The sequence below is a fragment of the Carex rostrata genome, chromosome 18 (assembly GCF_964058835.1).
Source record: "Carex rostrata chromosome 18, lpCarRost1.2, whole genome shotgun sequence".
NCBI classification, from domain to species: Eukaryota; Viridiplantae; Streptophyta; class Magnoliopsida; order Poales; family Cyperaceae; genus Carex; species Carex rostrata.
Window position 1 is genome coordinate 1226737 of NC_135935.1, and position 16588 is coordinate 1243324.

At 34.5% G+C, this 16588-nt stretch overlaps 3 protein-coding genes across 4 annotated transcripts; all 3 read left to right on the forward strand.

Moving 5' to 3' along the window:
• The first annotated feature begins 1765 nt into the window (after positions 1 to 1765).
• Positions 1766 to 8309, forward strand: EMB2279 (pentatricopeptide (PPR) repeat-containing protein). Its single transcript, XM_078319529.1, has 9 exons — positions 1766 to 3819; positions 4473 to 4664; positions 5263 to 5344; positions 5727 to 5918; positions 6120 to 6233; positions 6318 to 6408; positions 6710 to 6867; positions 7172 to 7567; positions 7854 to 8309. Exons 1-9 carry the CDS (start codon positions 2090 to 2092, stop codon positions 8184 to 8186), a joined length of 3288 nt encoding a protein of 1095 aa, XP_078175655.1. The 5' UTR covers positions 1766 to 2089; the 3' UTR covers positions 8187 to 8309.
• A 582-nt stretch (positions 8310 to 8891) lies between these two features.
• On the forward strand, positions 8892 to 9800 carry LOC144569765 (putative germin-like protein 2-1). The gene is made up of 2 exons (XM_078320237.1): positions 8892 to 9006; positions 9207 to 9800. The coding sequence occupies exons 1-2, from the start codon at positions 8892 to 8894 to the stop codon at positions 9755 to 9757; spliced, it is 666 nt and encodes a 221-aa protein (XP_078176363.1). The 3' UTR covers positions 9758 to 9800.
• A 2994-nt stretch (positions 9801 to 12794) lies between these two features.
• On the forward strand, positions 12795 to 16406 carry LOC144569457 (3-isopropylmalate dehydrogenase 2, chloroplastic-like). 2 transcript variants are annotated; one of them, XM_078319816.1, is made up of 11 exons: positions 12795 to 13074; positions 13636 to 13765; positions 13841 to 13952; positions 14054 to 14129; positions 14211 to 14299; positions 14419 to 14505; positions 14615 to 14731; positions 14817 to 14924; positions 15017 to 15070; positions 15179 to 15331; positions 16023 to 16406. In XM_078319816.1, exons 1-11 carry the CDS (start codon positions 12858 to 12860, stop codon positions 16104 to 16106), a joined length of 1227 nt encoding a protein of 408 aa, XP_078175942.1. In that variant the 5' UTR covers positions 12795 to 12857; the 3' UTR covers positions 16107 to 16406. The 2 variants fall into 2 exon arrangements, with proteins under 2 accessions (XP_078175942.1, XP_078175943.1); XM_078319817.1 differs by lacking the exon at positions 12795 to 13074 and adding an exon at positions 13112 to 13287.
• Positions 16407 to 16588: the final 182 nt, after the last annotated feature.

The following is a 16588-nucleotide window of genomic DNA, read 5'->3' on the forward strand; positions in this document are numbered from 1 at the left end:
TAAAACGTTATAACGTTTTAAGTTATTTCTGAGTTTAATCAAGCTTTTACTTCAGTGCTTTTGACAGGTTTAAAACGTTATAACGTTTTATAAACGTTACCAACGTTTTTCCTCTGTAAACACAGCCTCAAACTTACTTTACCAAGCTTTTGATTTTACAATTTATATTCTTGATAAAGGTCTTCATGATTTCTTCTGTCCAAGGATATTACATTGCAATTCCAACTCTTCTTGAACCTTCATAATCTTAAAATAGAAGAAATCGTAAAATTCAATAATTGTATGTTTTTACAAATTAGTCAAATAGACGAAAATGATTATTGTACGAACAACAAAAACTATATAAATTTAGAATTTAAATTATTTCAGAGGTTTAAATGCTTGCGAGTAACATTTTAAAATGTTATAAACAAAACTTTAAATGTTTAGATATTAGTGCTGAAAATAAAAGTTAGACATTGGAATTTTTTTCTGTTAAACTACTTTGGAGACGTGCATGAAGATTTTGTTTGAAGTACAATTATCAGGCTCTATTTTATTAAGCTAGATACATGTTGTGGTAACACATATATATAGTATTATAATTTATTCACTATAATTTTAAGAGTATAAATCATTGCTTTTACATTATTTTGGACTAGGTTATGTACAAATCATTGTTTTTATATGAATGAACTATACCAGCACTTTACGTTAAAATCTCAACTTTGAAATCTGAATGACTGATCTAAGCCACTCGATGTGATCTACATATTAAAATTTTAATTTGAACCACATTTATAAATTTGTATATATTTTTTCTTTTACTTTGTACTAATTAGAAAGAAATTGTCCATAAAAAATTTCTTATTTTATTGAAATTGTCCATAAGATGAGGTGATCGCATATGTCATATGTTGCTTTGGTCGAACCTTATTAGTGGGTACTGTGTAGCCTTGTATTAGTTAAACACGTATTACTGTGTTGAGATTTTAAAGTTGAGATTTCAAATTAACATTTTAAATGTGTAAATGTGTAGACCACATCGAGTGGCTTAGATCAGTCAATCAGATTTAAAACACAAGAATATTGTTTTTTAATGCTCCCATTTTAATAAATAACAAGGTGAATGTTATAAAAACTGAAACAAAAAAGAGAGAAAAACACAGTTTTTTTTTTGTCTAATTTAAAAACACAAGAATATTGTTTGTTATCTGTTGTCTAATTAAATGAATAAAAACTAAGAGTGAGTCTATGGTACTATGCATATTACGATTTGGCACCGTGCTACGGCTCTATATTTGAGTTTTCAAATCCTAATGGTCGATCTGAACCGTTCATCTTGTTCTCCATATTAATATGTGTTTGGAGACCAAATTTGACATTTTTTGAAATTTTTTTACTATTTTTTTAGATTTATTAAAAATCACTGTTTTTGGATGGTCCAGAATTTTCAGATCAAGTGATTTTCTAAATATCTAAAAAAAATAGTAAAAAAATTTCAAAAAATGTAAAATTTGGTCTCCAAACACATATTAATATGGAGAACAAGATGAACGGTTCGGATCGACCGTTAGGATTTGAAAACTCGAATATAGAGCTGTAGCACGGTAACAACCCGTGATATGCATAGTACCATAGACTCACTCAAAAACTAATAGTTGGTCCAACACAAACTCTAAACATACAGCCCGGCCCAAAAGAAAATTTCTCTCTTAGCAGCCAGGCCTACTTATTAATCATGATGAGCCCCCTCTGACCCGCCATCAGACCCATATCTTCTTGCTCCTCCTCTTTCTTATTAACGAAACATAATTCCCGCTATCCCCAAATATCTCTTCCCAATCAGTGTACTGAAAACCAAAACCTGTGAGTCGGCGTAGCTCGGACGGTATCTCTTCCGATTTAAGGGTTTTTCGCCCAAATCGCGGCAATTGGGTTGATCATGGGCTGCCGATAGATTCCAAACCATGATAGAGGGACTATTCTTGCTATGGTAGCAGATGCTAATTTTAAGGTGAGGTACTTGTCAAACAAACAAACAATAGGCAGAACCTGAGCCCCTGCTGGCCACCCCTTGCTCTGTCTCTGGAACTACGCAAGTTGAATAATGGCATTTGTGTTTGGAAATTGTAATTTGACCTTCTCTCCCAATTCCTGGTCGAAACCTTCAGTATCTATTCATGGAATTCGAACTTGTAGGAATGCCACTACGGGAACCCATTTCAGTAGTTTTTTATTGAACAAAAGTTTTAGTTTTGGTAGAGGATTGAACGATATTAGAATAACTGTGAGTGGTTTAGCAAATGGAGAGGTCAAAGTAGGTTCCAGAGAAATTTCTTCCATTGAGCAGGAGCTAAATTTTAGCCCCACTTTTTCTGATTATGTGAAGTTTATGGAGTCAGTTAAACTGGATAGAAGCAATATAGTTGATGGAAGTTTCGATGATAATAAAAGTTCGAAGAGAACTAAGAAACAAACTAATCTGAAGAAGCCATCATTTAAGACCAATGATGATAATTATAAGGAGAAAGTGAGACCGGCAGCAATAAAAGGGAAAAATGGGGGGTGGAGCCAAGTGGAAAGCATTTTGCTGGACGAAAAATCGAATAATCGTGATAAATTTGAAAATGAGAAATCTAAATCTAACTCAAATGTAAAATACAAAAGAAAAACTGATTCTTTTGGTAAAATTGGTGGCACCATCGGTGAAAGTGTAGCAAATAAGAGTGCAACAGAGAAGTTTGCAGGACAAAAGGCCTATGATAATGGTCAACAAGAGAGGCTTTATCAAGAAAAGGAGACCAAAATGGGAAACTCTGGGACTGTTTCTATGCGTGAAATATCAAAAGAAAAATACAATAGAGTTGTAAGAAGAGAGCATGAGAAGTACAAAAGTGAATTTTTTGGTAAAATTTGTGGTACCATTGGTCAAAGTGTGAGAAATGATAATGCAAAGGAGAAATTTGCACAACAAAAGAACTATGATAGTGGTCAACAAGAGAGGTTTTATCAGGAAAAAGAGACCAAATTGGGAAATGAGAAACCTAAATTTAACTCAAATGAGAAATACAAAAGAAAAAGTGAATATTTTGGTAAAATTGGTGTTACCATCGGTGAAAGTGTAACAAATAAGAGTGCAACGGAGAAGTTTGCAGGACAGAAGACCTATGATAATGGTCAACAAGAGAGGCTTTATCAGGACAAAGAGACCAAAATGGGAAACTCTGGGACTGTTGCAATGCGTGAAATATCAAAAGAAAAATACAGTAGAGTTGTAAGAAGAGAACATGAGAAGTACAAAAGTGAATTTTCTGGTAAAATTGGTGGTACCATTGGTCAAAGTGTGAGAAATAATAATTCAAAGGAGAAGTTTGCACAACAAAAGACCTATGATAATGGTCAACAAGAGATGTTTTATCAGGAAAAAGAGACCAAATTGGGAAATTTTGGGATTCCTGCAATGCATGAAAAATCAAAAGAAAAGTATGGTGGAGTTGTAAGGAGAGAGCATTACGCAGTTAAACATGGAAAGGACAATTCTGTGATTGAACCAATGGGTTCTCAGAAGTATAACAAGCTAGAGGGGGGATATGAAATTGGTCGAGTGGGACAGAGATCTTATCAAAAAACTGATGCCAAATTTGAAAGATATGGAGCTGTGGATATGCAGGAGAAGGCTAAACAACAACGTGATGTAGTTCTGAGGAAAGAGATGAGTGGCAAAGATATTGATGAAAGAGCTGCATTTAAGACCTTTGAAGTGTTTACCGACATAAGAAATCGGCCAAGAGTTCTTAGAATGGAGCTGGAAGAGAGGATTAAAAAATTAGCTATCTGGTAAAATTCTTGACCCTACTCAACATTTGAGTTAGATTGATTTTATTTTTCCTAGTTATTCAATTGTTGTGTGTTGCATGTGTTTTCATTGGTGACCTGTCTTTTTGAGGCTATTATGAATTGGGAGGATAGTTCATACCAGTATATTACTGATCTTGATCTGTACCCACATAGTACTGAGTCTGCATCTGCTGTTATTCTGGAATCCGATCACAGGACTTTGCTTCCAATCTGCACTTTCAATTGTAAAACCAACAGGCCTGATGAACACACTGGCATCACCTAGGGTGGGTTTTTTATGATGTCAGCAAATTGAGCTTATGCTTTTGTTTTAGATCAGACAGTAGGGAGCAGAAAAAGCAGGGTCCTGCAACATCTGAGTCCAGAATAACGGTGGAAACAAAGGCATACAGTAAGAAGTTACCATATTTTATTCTAATGGTGAATTCACACTGCAAATTAAACCAGTCATTTTGCAGTGTCGGTGGATAGAACACAATATATAATTTATGCTCCAACTAACCCAGGTTTTTTGAAGTATTGCACGTAACACACAACCATTAGATTAATTTGATCATGCATTCTATTACATGTTGATAGGGAGGCCCGAATAATACAATACTGACAGTTTATTATTATCATTTTGTGTGAAGCTTAAATGCATCAGATGTGAATATTCCGGAGTGGAAGTTTTCAAAACTAATGCACGGTGCAAAGATTCGGTTCTCTGATCATACCATACTAAGAGTGGTACAGTTTTTAGGTGATTATGGCAACTGGAAACGTGCCTTACAGGTTGTTCAGTGGCTCAAATCCCGAGAAAGATTCAAGTCTTTAAAAAGCAGGTGAACATAACTACAATTCTTGTGTTTATTATGGAAATAATTCACGTGTAAACTTACAAATCATTAACATGTCATGTATAACCCCTGAATTGTCAATCAGTCCTCGTACGAAATGAGAGATCGCCAGTAGCCCTCATGTTTTCCTTTCTTCAGGTTTTAGAGAGTTTTATTATACCTCCTTTTATGTTGATATAAGCATTAAAGTTACAAAGAGGTCATTTGGGCAACCACAGCAATTAGTATTGCTCCTATTTTAGACATGAGGATGATATTTCATGCATTTTTTGCAGAACCAGCTTATTTGACAACTTTGACAGCTGATGTCAAATTTCATTGTATTAAAAGAGTTGAAACCATAGCTGTATTTTTTATCATTCATTCAAATCTTATAGAAAAATTTAGTGTAATTTGTGAATCATTTGATAGCCCTTCTAAAGCTATTGAAAATAAAAGGTTAAATTTTTTTTGTGGATGACCAAGAGACTTTGAAATTGCACCAAATCGAACATGGCTAAACAAATTGCTAAGCAATCTTGTATCACCGTTATGCATTTTAAAAACTTTTATTCATCTTACTCTGCGATGTTTGGTTCTATAGGTACATGTACACTACTGTACTAGATGTGCTTGGTAAGGCAAAGAGGCCCTTTGAAGCGCTCAATGTGTTCCATTCAATGAGGGTATTGCTTCTTATATATGATCCTAGATTGTTGAAATTTGCAAGTATGCATCAAATATGTTCCACTTTATTGAAGCACTTGTGGATGCCATTTTATTTACTTTATTTGAGGTTCTTGTGCATGTACAGTTTTTCAATCATGTGAATCTAATAGAGTAATAGTATGAGTTCTGTGAGTATCTTAGAGGATATCATTGGCTGTCAGGTGTCTGAGAAATGTTCAGTGTTATTTTCTAGCATACTAAAATATTTGTGTTACCTGAAAAAGATCCATTGTTACTTTTATTCCAAGACCCTTCTCTTGTAATGTCTCTTTTTCTAGATGTAATATTTTATTTTTCATCTTTTTCTATTTCTTATTCATGATGTAATATCTATTATAGGAAGAATTGGCATCATATCCTGACCTAGCAGCATACCACTGTATCGCGGTTACACTTGGTCGGGCTGGTCTCATGAAAGAACTATTTGATGTGATTGATTGCATGAGGACTCTTCCAGAGAAGAAGTTTAAACTGGGGCCTCTTCAGAAATGGGACCCCCGGCTTGAACCTGACCTTGTGGTTTATAATGCGGTATTACTTAATTTTAAATTAGAGGTACCATGCTTGGAAAATATGGGTTCAACAAGCCTTATCCAGCTTATTGAGAAATACTGGGAAAAGTTATTGGACTTAGTTTAAAACTGTAATTTTGAGAAGTTATTGGACTGAGTTTGAAACTGTAATTTTATTTCTATCTGACAAAAAAGATAATTTGTTTGATTTTGGTTTTAGGTGCTAAATGCTTGTGTGCAACAAAAGCAATGGGAGGGGGCATTTTGGGTTTTGCAACAGTTAGATCAAAAAGGCATACGCCCAACAAGTACAACATATGGGCTTGTGATGGAGGTAATGCAGTAATATTATGGAAAGCAGGGTAGGAAACACATATTTTTTCATTGTGTTAATTATTTCCCTGTGGTTTTGGTTCAGGTGATGCTTGCATGTGGCAAGTACAACTTGGTGTATGAATTCTACAACAAAGTCAAGAGATCATATATACCGAGTGCTTTAAACTATAAAGGTTTGCTACTTTTTTGTACTAGAATAATAGTGTTTCAAAGGAGCATTACATGATGAAGTTTACCAGTCTTTTGGTTTTACATTTTTTTTTTGTTAGCTTTATTTCCTGTTTAGTTGCGCATTTGAGGCTAACTTTGGTCAATGAGATCTTTTCTGATGCTTATCTTATTATGACAAGTAGGGTCTGTGAAGTCAGATTGGTTAACTTAAGGCTCAATCCAGCCGAATTGAGACTTCGGGATACAGTTAAATTAACAATTTCTTTTTTTTGCTAATAAAATTGAAATTTTAATTGTACCCAGTGCTGGTAAATGCATTATGGAGAGAAGGGAAAACAGAGGAGGCAGTACTAGCAGTAAAAGATATGGAGCAGCATGGTGTTGTAGGAACTGCCAGTCTCTATTATGACCTTGCACGATGCCTTTGTACTGCTGGCCGGTGTGAAGAAGCTATTCTCCAGGTACAGTTGCTTTACATAACATTGCTTTATTTAACACTGTAAACTTTGTTTTCAATTATGCCCTCCAAATTTACTTTTTATGGAAGGATGGCATACTCCTTAGAAATAAGATAGAAGCTAGTACAAGGACATACCGGCCAAGTACAATAAGAAGTATTTTGCAATATACTGTTAAAAAGCTATATATCAAGCATTATAAATTTTTGGTTAAAATGGAGATGGAGAGTATATTTGTAGGAAACCACTTCATCATGAATTAATACCTCACAGATTGATTGTTTTTTTTTATTTTTTTATTTGGCAGATTGATAAAATATGTAAAGTTGCAAAGAAGCCCTTGGTTGTGACATACACGGGTCTAATACAAACATGTATTGATTCTAATAACATAGAAAATGCAAGATATATTTTTAATCAAATGCAGAACTTCTGTGCACCAAATTTAGTTACATACAACATTCTGCTAAAATCATACAAACAAGAAAAAATGTTTGATGATGCTAAAGGACTTTTTAATGAGATTATAAATGGGAAGGTTTTTCCCAATAAATTTACTTTTAATACTATGATGGAGGCTTGTGTCGAGAATGGGAAATTTGAAGATTTTGAAAGGGTATTTTTGCAAATGCTACGTCATGGCCACCATTTTGATGAACGGAAACACTTAAAGATGGTGATGGATGCCTTTAAGGCTGGAAAGGTACTTTCTTTTTGATATTTTTTTTCTCTCTCATTTAGATTTTGGAATATTCCTATTTTGTATATGCTATTTATAGCATCAATCATTATGATAGCATGTTTGCTATTTAGAATTGGGTATTAGGGGTAAATATAAGAACAGTTATCTTACCAAAATGTTATAATACTTCAAGCAGCCGTAACAAGAGATGCACTTTTGCAACATTAGTTATAGAATATGTGGTTTCTCAAATGTTGGAAGTATGAGTTAAGTTGCTCATATACCTCGATTACTAATTTCTCTACAGGATGGGGTGCTCGAGGCAGCATGGCAACACTTAGTTTATTTCGGCAGAGTCCCACCAGTTCCTCTAATAATGGAAAGATTCTATCTGAAACTAAAACAAGGGCACATTCCATCAGCTGTCTCTTGCATCAAAAACTTTGAGGGAAGTGGATTACAAAATATTTCTCCAAAATCTTGGTATAATCTTTTGTTGAACAATTCAAATCACTTGGAGGAGAAACATGTAGCCAAGTTAATTGAAGAGATAAATTGCCTGGTTGGGTCGAGTAAACATAATATTGTCTATGAGAATATTTTGAGTGGTTGCAAACGTTTTCTTTCTGACAGTGGGTAACCATGCCAATCAAGAATTATTAATTAAACAGGGCTCTGTCCTAGTATTATTTCATTGATTATTAATCATATAAAGGAAAAATTAATAATACACCATTGATCCGTCGCATTTCTCTTTATCTCATATGAATTGTCTTGGGGTATTTGTGAAGTTGCTCTATAATGCTGACTTGTTTTTTACTCTTCTGTATGTTGCTTTCAACAACCTCGATATGCCTAAAATTAGATACCTAGTTTTTACTAAAGTGATTCAGATTTTTAGAAAGAGAACCTTCAATTGGATTTTCCTTTGTGGAGAAGATATTTATCCTGTTTTCACCATGTGCGCCTACATGAATAAATCTAAATCAAGCTAAGAGGTAAATGATCCATTGCAAGTACCGCTGTCAATTGTTAAAAATATAACATATCTATTATTACAGCAACGATAACAATAACAACAGTGGCAGCAACGATATAACAAATTATTACAAGAACAGTAACAATTGGTTTTTTAAAAGTCAAATCGTTTATTAGTTTCAACAGTTATCAAACGTCATTCTATAGTAGTAACCCGTCTTCTTACCTATTCTTGATTTCTTGGAGAACCTTTCCAAGCGCCAACTGAAACCTCAAATCGTTTCCAACTTTCCTGAAAATAAGATTTTTTTTTTTTTTTTTTTTTTTTAAGCTGTATACATGCAATCAATACAACTATAGGAGAAAGATGACTTTTTACTTACTTTTCATCTTTGTTTTGCTTGCCTTGGTATCCTCTTTAGCAATTGCCTCTGACCCGAGCCCTCTCCACAACTTTTGTGTTGCTACCAAGAAATCTCAATGTACAATTTTCTCTTATCATGCATCTTTCTTTGCTGTATACATAAACGTCAAGTTAATTTGCTATCGACTATTTTAGCTTGTAAATCATCTGTTGGTATATTTTTGTTTGCTAAAGCATAACATTAAATGTTAGAACTTCTATAAATGCAATAAAATCCTAAAATTTTTATTAATTGCCTTGTTGTGTCTGTGCATACAGTGCTTGTGAATGGTTTAACATGCAAGGATCCAGATAATGTGAATCCAGAAGATTTCTTCTTTGCCGGCCTCGACAAGTCAGGCAACAGACGTAACTATCCCTGGTCTAACATGACCATTGTGAACGCTCACATCATACCTGGTCTCCACACGCTTGGCATCTCCATTGCTCGTCTTGACTTTGCACCAAACGGAGGACTCAACCCTCCACATACCCACCCTAGAGCAACTGAAGTGTTAGCTGTTATGCAAGGCAGTCTTTATGTGGGATTTGTGACTACAGCCCCAAACTTCAAGCTCGTCGCAACGATATTGAACAAGGGTGATGTGTTTGTTTTTCCTGAGGGACTCGTTCACTTCCAATATAACATCGGTCGAACACCTGCAATTGCATATGCATATCTGAGCAGCCAAAATCCAGATGTGGTTCCCGTGGCAAAGACAGTTTTTGGATCGAACCAACCAATTTCAGATGATGTGCTCGAGAACACATTCCACCTTAATATGGAAACTGTTGAAAGACTCGAGGATCTGTTCTGGAGCAGCAACTAATATATCTTTTTAGAACTGCATGAGTACATTTTTAATTCATAATGCGTCAAGACTAATTAATTGGTTCAATACAGAACATATCTCAGACCTACACACCGGATAAATTCTCAATTTAGAGTTACATTGTCCCGGTAATTTCCTTTCCTCCCTAAACAGTCTTTGTGAACATTCCAAGAAAGTACTGAAGGCTAAAGCTAGCTTTGGAGCGTCTCCAATTAAGCAACAACAATTTGACTTATTTTTTTCTTTCCGATGTATTTTTCTCAGTTAACATAACATATTTGCTAATAAGACCCTACGTATCCCAGTATTACCGACTTTAGAGAGATCCGCAACTAGCACCCACCCGCTCCCTTAGCATAATGTGTTATAGGTTTAGTCTGTTGTCCAATGTTTTAATGTTGGTCAGTGTCCCTTAAGAACTGCAGCATCTGATTATTTACTAAGAAAAACATAACTCAGTTTGGGCTAAGACAAATTTAATAGTTTAATTTCATGTTTCGATGAACTTGTAATGATGAATTGGATGAGTTGATAAGAAAAGGTCACGGCTCATTTTGTCATTTCTGTTCAAACTAACCTTGTTATAAACGGTTGGTTTATTTGTATATAGACCAAAAATTTGGGTTTAGTTACATACATAAAGAGTACATTTGGTGTTATTGGCAGAAAAAGTTAAATATATAGTAAATTTGCAAATACAATAAATTAGAAAACAATTACTATTTATTGCTAAAGTGAAAACAAAAATTTACACTCTGAGGACATTAACATCAGTGACTGAATTCTCACAGGGAATACAATAAGAAAAAGAAAACAATCAGCACACAAAAAGCTCAATATAAAACCCATGGAGCCAACGCACAACTGAATTAACCCTTCTTAACAAAGCTGGATTTCTCAGCAGAACCATGCCGAGAAAGATGAGTGCAAAACCAATCACTAAACCAAAATACACTGTCAAAAGATGCATTGCCACTGCAGTATAATTATTGGTAGAATAAAGCATTTCTGCAACTGAGAAAAGCACCATGAGGAACCCAATTCTTATAAGCAACTCAGTTTGGTTTGGGTTGAGTTCGTGAACCCGTCTAAATGCCAGGACAGGAGGATCCATGCGGGTTTTCGGGTTGATGATTCTTGATTTTACGAGAAGAAATTTAATTGTTAGAGAGTACATGGAAAAAATGGAGCGTGGATGTAATCTTATATATAAAGAGAGGAATATTCCAAGAGAATTTCCCGAAGATTTGCCAAGTAATTTATCCCTTTTGAATTTTTTGGTAATTTCAATCATAGGATCCTTCGTTGCTGCCTGCGGGTGCTTGGTGACAATATTTTATAATTTTTGAAGAAGTTTGAGCATGCAAAAAATTGGACTTTAAAAATTCTGTCACGAGTTAAATTTCTAATATAAGTTCGGCTGATCAAATCTAGAGTGATAATTTTAAATTTTAAGTGTAAATACAGCTGAAAAAATTACGCCGAACTTCGAAAGTGTGTGTTTAAAATATAAATTCTAAATTCTGAACTTTTGAAGTTTGTTTCTTTATTTTCAGATTTTGTCAATTTCAGTTCTTAAATGATTATTCTGAATTGAAAGGAATTTTCGTATCAATTTTTCTTTTGATAAATCACAATGATTATTTAGAAAATTCTACAGCAATTTCTTATCAATCAAATATAATAAAAAAGGTAAACAAATAAATAATTAATTAAATTTCATTCAATTTAAATATTATTTCATAATGAATTAAGAATTGTTAATTTAGAAATCGTATGTAATTACTAAACAAATAAATAATTAATTAAATTACTAAACATTATCTTCTTCAATTTTATAGAAATCGTATGTAGATTGTAGTTATATAGATCACGTTAGATTTTTAATTTAAATTTTATTTTTAAAAATGATCAAATATATAATATAAGTAATCTCTTCCACGATAATAAAATACGAGTTAGATAATCTGACTTAAATGTGTTTTTTATCGCCTCTTAGGGCATGTTCCACAAAACTACCGCGTAGAGGAAAGGAATAGAAGGAGAAGGAAGGAATCGGTAGCCGTTTCCTCTCCTCTACACTCCGATTCGGAAGTAACAAAATTCGGAACTTTTCTATAGCGTGTTCTTCCTTTCTCCCTTCCGCTCCCCTCCGCTCCTCTGATTTTCCTCTTCTGAAGCATGATAACGGCTTCGATCAAATTCAATCACTTGGCTTTTTCCCTCCTCTCCCGTTCCCTTTCACCTTGTTTGGATGGAGAGTATAGAAAGGGAGGGAATGGAAAGGAACAAAAAAAATTCGTTGAATCGTGTTTGGTTGATAAAATTATATCGGAGGTGAATGATACATGAGGTGAAAGGTTTAATCTTCTATCATTATAATTAATAGAATCAGTTTCTCTCTCAAATTGGAGTGATGAAAAGAAATTTTGTTACAAATATTTTTAGAAAAAATGATACAAATGTCCAACATATATCTTACATATATAATTCTCATAAAATATTTTTTTCCCAAACCTACAATAGTTACCGAATTTTTCATTAACCTCCTAAATTTTAATTAATTAAACTAAAAATAAGATGAAAAAAAAGTTAAATTTATTTTCTCTCATTAATCATCCAAACACAATTTTTTATTTTTTTTATTTTAGATACTGATAGAAGCTATCAGTGACAACAACAACAAAAAAAAAGAAGTTAAATATATTAATATTTCTTTCTATTCCATTCTATTGCCTTCTGTTCTTTACCTCCGGTTCCTTTCTCTACTCTCCATCCAAACAGGGTGTTAATGCGCGTTGTTTCCTCTCAACTGGAGCCTCAGGGGAAATCCGGGCGCAACCGGAATTCACATACTCCCCACCCCGGTACCGTAAAAGGAATCTTTTAGAATTACTAATCTGGACCGTTCTTTTAACTTTGCACGCATATTAAAGCCCAAATAATACTGCCCCTGCGCTAGCTCGAATCTCAAAGCTTGTGACAGTAAATCTCAAACCGTAAAGTGCAGGGAATCTTTTACACATATTGGAGAGGATACTCTTCCGGCACAGCTGAGCTGAGGGCACTCACTAGTCACTATCTTGTTTAAGAAAACATGGCGGCTTTACAAGCTACTCCACGTCCACTCAAAGACCTAACTATTGGTCGCTGGAGACCTTCTCCGTCGCTGAACCCGACGAGATTGAGGTGTTCCGCCTTCGGAAAATCGGCGGAGCGTAGCTACAGCGTGACTCTTCTCCCCGGCGATGGGATAGGACCGGAGGTTGTGGCGGTGGCCAAGGATGTGCTCTCTCTCGCTGGTTCCCTCGAAGGCAAGTCTCTCTCAATCTCTGATAATTTTCGATTTAAGTAGGGTATCGGGTTTTGTCATGCTGAACATTGACCCCTTTCCTTGTTTTGTTTGGTTGAAGGCTGTCAATGTAACGAAAAATGTTTCAATGGGTTGGTGAAGGGACAAATTCAGTATGTACATTATTTGTGGGAGCATTTGAGGGGATGCAGAAATTAAACTACTGTAGCTAAAAGTAATGCCTCTGATACTTTGATGATAGATTCTAGAAAGTTGCAGTTATTTATGTAATTTAATTGCTCATCAGGTGAATTTTTCCTTATCTTTTTTTTTCCGGGTATTTGTACTAGGAAAGGCTCTCATTATGAAAATTAGCGAAGTATCTTTTTTTTTGTTTGTATGATTATCTTGATACTATGCAGAAAGGATATATGTAATGCATCAAGAATAGTCTCCCTTACAATAGATCTAATATTGGCTAGCTTTTCTAGCAGAGCTGTGCATCCATGAAAACTGTGGGGACTATCTGAGCAATTGTGTTGTCAATTGCATTTTATTTTATTTTTTATTTTTTTGGATATAGGGATAAAGTTTCAATTCAAGGAAATGCCAATTGGTGGTTCGGCACTGGATGCAGTGGGGGTCCCACTTCCTGACGAGACACTGGATACTGCAAAGAGTTCGGATGCAGTTCTTTTAGGAGCCATTGGAGGGTTTGTTTGTTCATTAAGTTATATTAGCAAATTGAAACCTTGGAAGGATTTTTTGTGACAAATGAATAATTTTAGGTATAAGTGGGACAAGAACGAGAAGCATCTCAAGCCTGAAACTGGACTTCTCCAGATTCGAGCTGGGCTTGGTGTATTTGCTAATCTCCGTCCAGCTGTTGTGTTGCCACAGGTATTTTTGTGTTCAACTATACCAATTGTTTGATTAATTTTTATTTCTTTAAGCAAACTTCATTCTTACTGGTTTTCAATTATTTGAATGGTTTTATCTAGCTGGTAGATGCATCAACTTTGAAAAAGGAGGTTGCTGAAGGAGTTGATCTCATGGTTGTAAGAGAACTTACTGGAGGTTAGTGTATCTTACAATTGATTTTCTTGTTTTTGCTACGATTGCTAAATTTTCATTTAATCTAAATCATCTAATTTATAGGAATATACTTCGGTAAACCAAGAGGTTTTGGAACCAATGATAATAATGAAGATATTGGTTTTAACACTGAAGTATATTCTGTTTCTGAGGTAATTACAGTATAGAATTACTAAATAAAAATTCCTTCTGTTTGGAGTATTTTGTCCAACTGTATTATTGTTTCTATTAATATTTGTTTCTTATTGAATAAATTTAATCAATTGCTCAGATTGACCGAATCGCACGTGTGGCATTTGAAGTTGCAAGAAAACGAAATGGCAAGCTCTGTTCAGTTGATAAGGCCAATGTGCTTGAGGTGTGTGTGTGTGTGTGTGTGTGTCTATGTGTATTTTATTTCTGCATTCCTTGTAATCTTGTTACTGTGGTTAATCTTGGTGTTTTCTTTCTAAATTTGAAATTAGTAGGCATCGATGCTATGGAGAAAAAGAGTTACTATACTTGCATCAGAGTATCCTGATGTAGAGTTAACACATATGTATGTAGATAATGCGGCTATGCAACTCATTAGAGATCCAAAACAGGTTATATGCTATTTTGTTATTATTATGACTTAAAAGTTTTGTAATTCAATTGTCTATTAACAAATAAAACTTGTACTTTTTACAGTTTGATACGATTGTAACAAATAACATTTTTGGTGACATACTGTCTGATGAGGCGTCCATGCTTACTGGAAGTATCGGCATGCTTCCTTCTGCAAGTATTGGTGAATCGGTATGTAAAAAATGACTGCCATTCATTGTCCCAAATTTATTTAACAATGAGGCAAGCATGCAGCTTGATGTCATTTTATCCATTTTATTCAGGGACCTGGTCTTTTTGAACCTATCCATGGCTCTGCACCTGATATTGCTGGACAGGTTAATTTTAAGATGCTATATTTTTTAATGCAAAAAAAAAAATTTAAAGTAATACCATGAAATACATCTTAGTTTTATTTATTTTGGTTAATAAATTATGACATATAGGATAAGGCAAATCCCTTGGCAACGGTGCTAAGTGCAGCTATGCTATTAAAATATGGCCTTGGTGAAGAAAGTGCAGCAACAAGGATTGAGGCTGCTGTTATAGAAACTTTAAACGGAGGGTTCCGGACAGGCGACATCTTCTCGTCTGGAACGGTATTCTCTTCTTTTTCTTTTTCAATCTTCTTGTTGACCTCATGAATGTAGCACAGATTCTCCAAAAAATTCATTTATGGGATGTTCACCTGTTAATTTGACACGTGGGTAATGAAACACCATTTATGTCATTGTTAATTCATGCCTCACAGATTCTTGTGATTAGAACTTTTTTTATGAAACTCGCTAGCAGAATTACGAAGACAATCAACTGATAGCCTCTATCAGTTCTTTCAAAAAAAAAGAATTACAAAGACAAATTTAAGTCCAGTATAACAAGCTCTAATAGTAATACAATTACAAACTTTGCAATAATAGCACAGCCTATTCTAGAATCCTTGTATTTATGTGATTGAAATACTATAAAATTATGTTAGGGAGAGGATTCATTATTTCATTGAATATCATTTGATTTTCTATCAAATGTCCTTAAGCATGAACCTTTCTAAATTTCAAGTCATTTGATGAATGGTGAAACTCGCATGAAATTTTATCATTTTTCATGTGCTTGAAGTGTATAAAGTGGAGATTACATTTCAAGTGCTGGGTTTCGAAAAAAGTTATTTTTGACGACTGTCAATTGCTAAGTTAATTACTTGTTAATGGCTTTCCACCCGTAATGTTATTTTCTTCTGTTGATGGTACTGGCACTAATATTGCTGCTGCTTTTGCTCCTATTCTTTTACTGCAGACATTGGTTGGTTGCAAAAGGATGGGAGAGGAAGTATTGAAATGTGTTGATTTGCAAAAGCCAGCTGCTGTTTTAACCCTTTAATTTGCAAATAAAAAGGCAAGGATGCTAGAGAAATTTGGGTTCTACAGCACTGGTGGCTATGTAGAGTTCAACGGTGGTTACCTTATTGATGCATAATAAGAGTAATTTTACTTATTGGTTATCATGGATTTTTTTTTAAGGTATTGGGATTGGAAAGAGTTCTGCATATGTTCATTCGATGATAACATTAAAAAAATTTGCAAGAATTTATGTCTCGTTCATCATGGGGGAATTTTGGGATTCAAGGGAAAAAATTTCTGAAGTGACTTTAAATCTTGTTGGTTGATTATGCTGATGCGGCTATTCTCTGATGAGTTGTTTTAGTTGATATACTGTTAGCTATTATGAGTTTGGTTGGAGAGAATTGCCTTTAATTAAAGAAGGCTCATAAACGTCCTTTGTTCCTAGAGGAATTTACGCCCTTTGTCTGCTTGCGCACAAATTCAAAGCGAACCCGGCTGTAAACGATCAGGTAAAGTTTG